The 9,801-nt window shown below is 43.6% G+C and overlaps 1 protein-coding gene across 1 annotated transcript; it reads left to right on the plus strand.

The window, feature by feature from the left end:
• The first annotated feature begins 885 nt into the window (after positions 1-885).
• On the plus strand, positions 886-9,388 carry LOC144118892 (uncharacterized). Its single transcript, XM_077651678.1, has 5 exons — positions 886-1,193; positions 1,953-2,046; positions 2,586-2,661; positions 4,710-4,821; positions 9,264-9,388. The coding sequence occupies exons 1-5, from the start codon at positions 1,178-1,180 to the stop codon at positions 9,386-9,388; spliced, it is 423 nt and encodes a 140-aa protein (XP_077507804.1). The 5' UTR covers positions 886-1,177.
• Positions 9,389-9,801: the final 413 nt, after the last annotated feature.

Below are 9,801 nucleotides of genomic sequence, written 5' to 3' on the forward strand. Positions count from 1 at the left end.
GCACAGGAAAAAAAGAACTACGGCAACAACTGAACATAAACCGAACGGAGCTACAAAAATACAAACGTAACATCAAGTGCTTAGCCCGATGTGGGCGGCAACACTTGGTTACAAGGCAGAAGAGTGATTGCTGCCACAGAGGCAGGCCGTGTCGGCTCATTTCCCGCACCGAGATTGCAAGCTATCAGCAGCTGCACCTGTCTGTCGGCAGTTGCTTCTATGTGATGATTCAAGGTTTTCTGGTATTTTCTAAAGAAAATAAACAGAACCACACGTCACTCGGTGATCGATAGGCGCCGACCGAGAACACAGACTAAAGTTGTCTTCGTCGATTTTCGAGCCGAGCGCTGCTTGTAAGTTGATCTCGGCAGGCCCGTAGCATTCACTGCCTTCAATCAGATTTTTCTGCGCACTTAAGACATCCGCAAAGTACCTTGATTTTAGACGGCACGCGAAAAAACAGGAACTAGCCATGGAATCAGCTGTTTTCTTGCAGGCCGCCATGTTCACGTTATGCCACTGCCAGCGCGCCCTCATGGCAAGAGAAGTTAACCTGCAGCAAATTTAATTGCAAAACTGAGAATGCTTCTAATTTTCCCTCATGTTGTTGAGATTGCAACACAGTTTACTACCAAAATAAAACATTACTTGTTTTCTTCATTGCGTTTTTATTCATTTCCAGACTAACATGTTCACGCTATACCGCTGACAGCACACCTTCGCGGCAAAAAAAGTGACTGAACAGCAAACTTAATTGCAAGAATGAAAACACTGCTTCTTTTCCTTGGTGCTGTTGGGTTTGAAATACAGTTTCTTAGCAAAATAAAACATTACTCGTTTTCATTCACTGCGTCTTTACTGCAAAACATTAGTCTACGGTCCCTTGTCGTGCGAATAGTGGTTTCGGGGCGGAGCCCACCGCCTCCTTGCTCCGCATTGGCCGATTCGGCGGTCGGCATTACTTGGTGTCGTCATTTGGACGTCACTGTCTCAATATTGAGACAGTTTTTTGAGACTGATCCGTAATCGCGCCCCTGGAGTGTGTTTTGGAAGCCAACGACCAGGATTTCGGCCTGTCAACAATGGCGAGTTTCAACGGGTAAGCCATGAAGAGTGCTGCGACGCCTTTTCATCTGTTAGGGGAACGAAGACTCCTGCGCCGTTTTACTTAGCCTGGATGAATCGCATGGCCGGTGAGTCCCGCTCTGCGTTTCTTTGCTAATGATCTGTATTCACACGCGCTATTTGTATGCGGCTATATAGGGATGTGAGTGGAGGCAGTCCGCCTGCGGTTGCCGCAGCTATAATGCGGCGCCAAAAAAGCAGGGCCTATATCCTGCATGACAAGTGTTGTTCTCATTGTCTTTATGTGCATTTATTACTCGCGTGCCGTGGTAAATAAAAATGGCACCAGATATCACAACAGAGTTACGCTTTCGCTTGCTAGCGCTTCGACACTCGGTGCAAAAGCATGGATTTGCACTGCGTAGAAGACGATGAGCGAGAACTGCCGCGCGGCGGAGCGCTCGCGCTAGGCCAGCTGCGAACAGACACCGCACTATTTTGCTCAGGGTTAGTACTCATCGGATTAGTGCTTGTGCCTTAATATGCGTCATACTAAATTTTGAGACAGTGATCGCATGCGAAAGGCTAGTTCATATTCAACGCCTTGTCATTTGTAAACTTGTCTGTGCTTCCCCAGTGGAACAGGATTTGAGGCAGTGTTATGTCAAAGTTAGATCAATCTTGCGTGTCCTGAGCTGTAAACGTTGATGCTTCATCTCCTTCTGAGCACTGCGAGCTGTCGGATATGCAACTGCACAATTTAGGATTTCTACCTTTTTGCTATAACCCTCACTTTTGTGGCCCGCATTCAAGTCGTTCGTCATTGTCGATGGTTTTTTTGTTACTTATTTTCGCTTTGTTATTTATTCTTGGTTGCGTGCCATCAGCTGTGGTGCCGGCGATTCTCCGAGCTCGGAACTCTTCCCAGGCACGGGATCCTACCCACAGACCTCCCTTCGCCGCACTCACGAGTGTTCTTTGGTATTTCTTTGTTTCTCTTGCCTTTACTTGCATTTGCCAGTCGACAAATTTGTGCAGCTTTTAATTGTATGCAGATTTGTTAAATGCGCTAGCAATTTTTCTATGATGCCAAGCTGTGCTGTGAGATATCAAGCTTCTTGCTAGTGAAGGCATGCTTTTTTCCATTCTCTCTTCTCATTTAACCAAGGCAGACTGGTTGCAACTTTCAATTTAATACCTAGACATTGGTGCAAGGCACCATGATAAGAATTAATGAAAACCTGCACATCCTATATTCAAATTGGTGTGCGGTATTTCAGCCAGCTCATCTTTCAGTGTGGTTATAACAGTCATTGTGACTCTTCTCAAAGAATGTATATGGGTGCATTACATAAAATCTGTTCATTTGTTTTGTCATGGGGTAGCTCATTGGTTTTTTATTTACTTATATTACGTCTAAGTTTAGTTTTTAAAGCAGTAGAAGATTTCCTCTCTTGTCATTCATGACATGGCTACAGCCACTGACAGCTGTTGCTCTGGTTGTATGTATTTATTTGCAGTTGCCAGCGGCCAGCATCTATTGGGCCATGCGTGCTTCCTGCCTTCGGCTGTGTCATCCCTCCTGATCCGTTCATGGTAGTTATTCTTTTTCAGTGATGCATATCTTAGCTGCCCATTTAGAAAAATATTTTCAATATAGGCTTGCAGCTAGGTCTAGAAATGCATGAAACTCTACATGCACTTCACAGCAGTACCTCAGCTTATAATTACCGGAACTGTAGACTTGTACAAAATATAGTCGCTGATGTAGCTCTTGACGCAGCTGCTGTTAACATAAACGTGCTTTGACATTGCACACCTGTTGCCTGGTATGCATATGTGTCCTCGAAAAGGACCTATATGTTTATTTATCCCTTTAAAAACATTGTGCTCTACAATGATGGTTTACCAGTATTTCTGACACAGAGACCAAATTGTCAGTCAGTAATGTAACATTGCACGATGACACCAATCCTTGTATGGTATAGCATCCTTGCAATGCACTGGGCAAGCTGCTGTCAGCACAGATTTATTGCTGGTTTATTGTCATAGCATATGGTTATACTGCACAGTTTGTACCTCTACCTTCTTAAAGCTGTATACTTGAAAAATTTAAATTTAGTTTAAGGAAAATTCAAGGAAATGTAACAGTAACTGTCTCACATTTTGGTGGACACTCGAACCGTGATATAAGGGAGGGATATAGAAGGGAAGTAATGAAGGGCTGATGCCCATGTTAGATGCCCCTCTTCAGTTAAACATACCTCGCAATTAACACATTTGGTGCAAAACAAACATGGGACTTGCACGCTCACAAGCACCCTCATGTCAGTAAAACAAAGTGCCAATGTTGCCGTACTTTAGAGCTTTGCTCATAAAAGCGCAGCTGACTGCTGCTCAAAGTTGAGAGCAAAAATATGTCTACTTTTCCTCATGTGCAGTCTGCGGTGCTGGTGCCATTTGCAATGGTGATTGACATTGAGTTGCATGATGCTCAGTCTGTTCCTGGAGAGTTAGTGATTTTGTCTGTCGTGTGAATGTGCTGTTAAAATTAGTGCAGAACAATGGTTCTCTAGTTCATTTTAGGTAACTGTCTTCTGTGCCACATGATACCACCCTTTTTTCTCAAATTTCCTAATCTCATTTAGCCACCTGATTGCCACCCATTCATGCATTCACCTACTCTTGGAATCTTCCCAGTGTTTTTGTGTGGTATTGCTTATATCTTCTCTGCATTACACATGCACTGCACTTCCTCTTTTTCGGATTTAGTCAAGATATCTCTGTTTCTGTTTCTTGCATAAGCATAAGAGGCGACTCAAGTGCACTATCTGGACTTGTGATGCAATGTGTAGGGTGCTTCGTTTTTGGGTAAAATCTGGTTTCTTCCTACTGTTGCACCAAAAAAGATACTTAAAGATCAGGTTCAACCCAATTTCCGTGCAAATGTGTGTTTGAAGGTGCACAAAAACGAAGAACTGCTGGAGTGTAGTGGATGTCACATAATTCTTCTGACAGATTTTTAAAACGATTCTGGTTATTTTATTTCTCTTGTAATGTTTATTGTTTGTCGGTTGCTTTTAATTTTTGGATAAACTGAAAACTACATGTACTGACTGGTATTTCATTCCAATAATTATACCCATTATTATGAAGCTGGGTTGAAAGGTAGGAGTGAATTTAGTATGCGTGCTTTGAATTTCAGTGATTGTTTCTGCAATGCAAAATGGAGGACAAGTCTCCGCTGTGCGAGTTTTTTGCAGTGGAGTGAAAGTAGCTGGAGAAGCATTTGCTACTGTGTCACCCAGCCAAAAGTTCTCCCACAGACCACTGAGCTTCTGAATACCTATGGCTTAAAGCTCGAAGCTCTGGTTGCCCTTTCCGAGGTTTTCTGCATTAACGAGTGCAAGCCCAAGGGCTCCTAGCTAACAAGCATTTGAAACCATAGAGCTATACAAAGTAGTGCTGGGGCCGTGCAGCAAGTCAGTGTGAATTAGGTCGCGATAAACATGGTTTACTGTAGAAAGCTAGTGTGAAAAAATAGTTGCGCTCACAGAAACCGCTGTTTCTTTCTTAGTCGGTCATTGAAACAAAGCAATGCATGTAAAATTTTATATCTCACTGATCCCTCAATTTTTTTCCAGCTAAAGACCAAGAGTTGCATGGAAGTTGTACAAGCCACCAAGTTGCGTGTGATTTTTGCCAGGGACCTGGAGCAGGCTGGGAAATTAGTGGATGGCCAGTGGTATTCACTCAGTAAGGCAAGCTTTTTCTGTAAGTACAGTTTTTGGCATGGCAGTGCTTAGGAACACATGCACTAATCTGACTACTCTATGCCCGCCCATGCTTCAAGAATAATGAAGTACATGAAAAAAATTATTTCCGAAAAAAAATTGCCCCTTCTGTTATGTTTTTTCAGGAAAGTATTTGCCATTTAAATGGCTGTGAAAACCTTAAAAATTATTATGTGCTTGTTGTGGCTTTTTTTTTCAAATTTCTTCCACGTCTATGTTGGCCTGACCTTGTAGCTTGTCTGCATGAGATTGGCTGCTACCTACAGTTTGCTTTTTTGTTGCTCGTTTATTGCCTGTCACAATCTTTACTTTGCGTGGCAGTGTCATGCAGTTTGGGAAGTAATCTGATCTTATTTCTGCATTGGCCTGTAGTGCAAGCTTTTGCATGTGGGGCAGGTTTATGGTGTCCTTTTGTTTGCTGTAACTGCAGTTTGGCCATGAGGGTTAGAGGCTTAGTCCTTTATTTATTTTGATGCAGTGTCATATACTTCATGCATAACAAAATGAAGTAAGCACTATATTTTGTAATAAATGAACATTCATTATAGCTGTGGCCATTATAAGTGCACTTGACTCTAAAATGGCTTTCTTTCGGCATTCAGTATTACATCTTAAAACCAGCCGGAAGACACAAAACAGGAGAAGAGATGAGCACAAGATGAGGCTGGTCTAACAACTGAAATTTTATTGAAGGAAAGTGGCAAAAGAAGACCTGCAAAGAGATTCAAGCACGCAAGACCCCAAAGCAGTGAGAGGGCAAAAAATAACCGAAAGGCACTGACGTACTAGTAAACCATCTAAAAAACTAATTCCTTACAGTGAAGGTTCACCGACGGTTTAGCCAGGCACTTGTTTTTAGCCTTACTAATGTAGTAAGCCTCAACTATATCAGGACAGATTTATCACTTCCCTAAACCACTGATGTGCCGCAGAAATCAGGCGTGCAAAGAGAAAGGTCGTCCTCCGATTGCATTTACGAGATTGAACGTGCAGTGTCAGGTGAAAATTCGCCTTCCTCTATATACAGTGAAAGTGCTCTCAGCCAGGCGCACATTCAGCTATCTGCTTGTCTGCCCATAGTAGTTTCAGCTACGAGGCAGTGGAATGCAAAAAACCGGTTTACTTTTGCAAGTGGTGAACATTTTTTATCGGCCACTGTGCATAGCGGATGATTACCCGTAGTTGTATCAAGCCTAGTTTGAACGAAGAAGCAAAGGGCTCCTACCTTACTTTTAGCGGTCAAGACAACAGCAACATCATACTTTGGTGCAACTTTCTTGGGATGGTGCGAAATGGCGTGAAGGTAAGGTATAGAGCCCGTCTTTTTGTGCTGCTCAACTACGTCAGCATCATGTGAACGGTGTTCCGTTCCCTCGAGAGAGTAAAAACACACTCTGACAGGTGCGAAAGATGGGCAAGTGGGAACCCAGGTGCCATTGGCTTGGAAACCTGCTCCGAGAATGCATTCTAAACACTGTGATGGCATGACTTCCATAAAGCAGTCGTGATGCATGTGATTGCCAACCTGTCCTTCACCAGCCTCGAGTGGTTCAACTCGTAGCTAAGAGGCTTCCTGATCTTGGGCTTTGGCGCCAACATATGTGGTCGTCCGCAAAGCGCAGGTCTAAGTCAAGAAGCTACTAACGGTTATTAGTGAAATTCAGACCTAAAAGATAGGCTTTGACCACATGCCTAAAGATTTCTAAAACGTCTTGTGCCAACTTATCTGAGCCCTCCTTGTGCAAAAAAATTAGGTAGCTATCAACATAACGAAATGCTACTATGCCGAGGCCTTCCAAACAGGGCTTTAATGCGGTATCGACTCTAGACAGAAGAATGTCGCGGAGGAACAGTGCAACCTGGGACCCTCTGCATATGCCTGATTTCTGATGTAAATACCGCCTTGCCAACTCACAAAAGTGGAGTTCTGGGGAGTTCTAGTTTCTTGTGGACAGCAACCTGGGCAGGTGCTCTGCAGTGAGCATCGACATGGAGGGCCTGCACTATTCATTGTCACATGATAGACCTCTGAGGTATGTGCAAACTGCATCAGGGTGAACAGTGAACATGCTTTTACAGATTATTGCGTGATTTCGGTTGCTGGCTTCTTGGGGCTGTTGTCCTTTTACTGCAAATCTGCATTTGTCAGTTGGCAGGGCAGTATTTGCACGCAGGTCGTACCTTTGCTCAGCAACATTTTTTTGTCTAAAGTCAATAAGGCATTAAAGCCCTGTTTGGAAGACCTTGGCATAGTAGCATTTCGTTATGTTCATGACTGTAATTTTTCTGGACATAGAAGGCTCAGATAAGTTGGCACAAGATGTTTTAGGAGTCTTTAAGGCATGCGGTCAAGGCCTGTCTTTTACATCAGAATTGTCTAAGCAGAACCGTTAGCAGTTTCTTGATGCAGACTTGCGCTTTGTGGACGAATATGTTCGTCGGGGCTACAGCTAAAGATCGGGGAAGGCTCTTTTTAGCTACGAGTCGGACCACTCGTTGTTGGGGAAGGATGGTGAAGAGGTGTATTTGTCGCTGGTTAAGGTCAGTAAAGATGGAAACACTTGATGGGTGTGCAATCGTGTGCATGACATCAGCTTTAGATAAGTCATGCCATAACTGCTGAGGACGCATTCTTGTAGCAGGTTTCCAAGCAGCTGGGTTCCCACTTGCCCATCTCAACAACCTGTCATAGTATGTTTTCACTCGCTTGAGGGTAAGGAGCACATGCTCCGATGATGCTGATACACCTTACCTCCACAGTATTTCACAGTCTCAAGAAAGTCGCGGGAAAGCGTAATGCTGCTGTTGTCTTAAAAGCGAAGTGCAAGACAGGAGGCCTTTGCGCCGCCATTAAAAAGGCTTGATAAAACTGGGTACTTGTCCACAATGGACAGTGTCACAAAAAAAGGTTCACCACTTGCAAAAGTAATGGAGTTTATTGCGTTCCACTGCCTTATGGCTGCAACTAATATGGGCAGACAGGCAGATATTTGAATTTGCACTTGACTGAGCACTTTCACTCTATAGGGGGAAGGCAAATTCTAATCTGGCACTGTATGCTCAATCTTGTGAATGCAAATCTGAGGATGACATGTCTCTTTGCACGCCTAATTTCAACGACACATCGGTGGTTTATGGAAGGCATAAATCTGTCGGTAGATAGTTGAGGCTTACTACATCGGTAAGGCTAAGGACACGTGTGGCTAAGCCATCGAAAAACCTTCACCGTAAGGAATTTGCTTTTTTAGATGATTCATTAGTATGCCAGTGACCTTTGATTGCACTTCGCCCTTTCACTGCTTTGGGTTATTGTGCGCTTGTATCTCTTCGCGGGTCTCCTTTTGCGGCTTTCCTTCAATGATGCCGCCGCAGTGGCTCAGTGGTTATGGCGCTCGGCTGCTGTCCCAAAAGACGCAGGTTCGATCCTGGCCGCAACAGTCCAATTTCAATGGAGGCGAAATTTTAGAGGCCCGTGTACTGTGCGTTGTCAGTGCACGCTGATGAACCCCAGGTGGTCGAAATTTCTGGAGCCCTCCACTACGGCGTCCCTCATAGCCGGAGTCGCTTTGGGACGTTAAACCCTCACAAATCAAATAATCAAAATCTTCAATTAAATTTTTATTAGTCCCGCCTCTTGAGCTCATGTCTTCTTGTGTGTTTTGGCTGGTTTTAAGGTGAGTCAGTACCAACTCGGCCAGTCATAAGCCTTGTTCAGTATTACAACATTTTGAATAGTGAGAAGTTCACTAGGCTATGTTGCCGGGGATCGTGTCCGCAGCAGTTGTGGGCAACTCAGAAGAGATAGCGTCATACGATTGGTTGTGTAATTGGCAGAGGATGATGTGAGGATGCTGCTCGAAAAGAAAATTTCATAATCGGATAATTATTTACAGCCAAAAATGTCCAAAAAGTGGCTGGGCCAGAGAAAAAGTGCCGCGAAATTTGAAAACGCTGAAAGTAGGTGGAGCTACAGCGTAGTGCCAAGTTTGAAAAACTGGAAGTATGGACAAAGCCAAAGCTTGGCGCCAAGTTTGAAAACTCGAAATGAGCAATCACGTGACCAGTGATAAGTGTCCTATACTTAACCAGGAGATAGGAAAAATAATGATAAATTAGAGGCAATTTGGTAATTATTGAGAAGCGAAAGGCAATGAACGCGTGATTAAACTGGGCGGGTATTCAGTGAGTGGGCTGGAACGATCCGTGGAGGGAAATTTGAAAACTCGAAATTGTTGCTGGGATGAAATGAGGGTAAAATAAGAGTTAATTGAAAACCAATCAAGTCAACAAGAAAACAACCATGGCGCCAAATTTGAAAGGCGACCAGTGTCGAGGAAGCATCAACGCTTTCACATTTTTTTTGTGCAGGTAGCAGCGGTGATCTCTATTTTTTGTTTTTTTCAGCCAAGACAAAAACCATTTTTCTTGGCTCATGGGCGATGTATCTAGGAACCTGCGGCCAGGACAACGCTGGACAGCATGCATCAGCAAGCTCGAAAAAAAAGCACGAAACAGTAAATAATTATTGATCATTTTCGTTTCAATTCTAGTGGTTTTGTGCACGAATTACTCTGGAATGCACAAAGCTTGTGTTAATTGACAGGCGACCATTAACAAGCTGTGCATTTTTGTGCATAGCCTACTCCAGAACACAAATCCTGTGTTAATTGACAGGTGACAGTAACGACTGTTACACAGTGTACGAGCACTACACAAGACACACTACAGAAGAAAAGGCGAACTACAGAAGACAAGACAGACTACAGAAGACAAGACAGACTACAGAAGTCAAGACAGACTACAAAAGAGAGGACAAACTACAGAAGACAGACTATAAAAGACAAGACAGACTACAGAAGCCAGGACTACAAAAGACAAGACAGACTACACAAGACATGTCCAAAATACGACAAGACTACAGACTACAGAAATTTTCTGTCTT

The sequence above is a fragment of the Amblyomma americanum genome, chromosome 1 (assembly GCF_052857255.1).
Source record: "Amblyomma americanum isolate KBUSLIRL-KWMA chromosome 1, ASM5285725v1, whole genome shotgun sequence".
NCBI classification, from domain to species: Eukaryota; Metazoa; Arthropoda; class Arachnida; order Ixodida; family Ixodidae; genus Amblyomma; species Amblyomma americanum.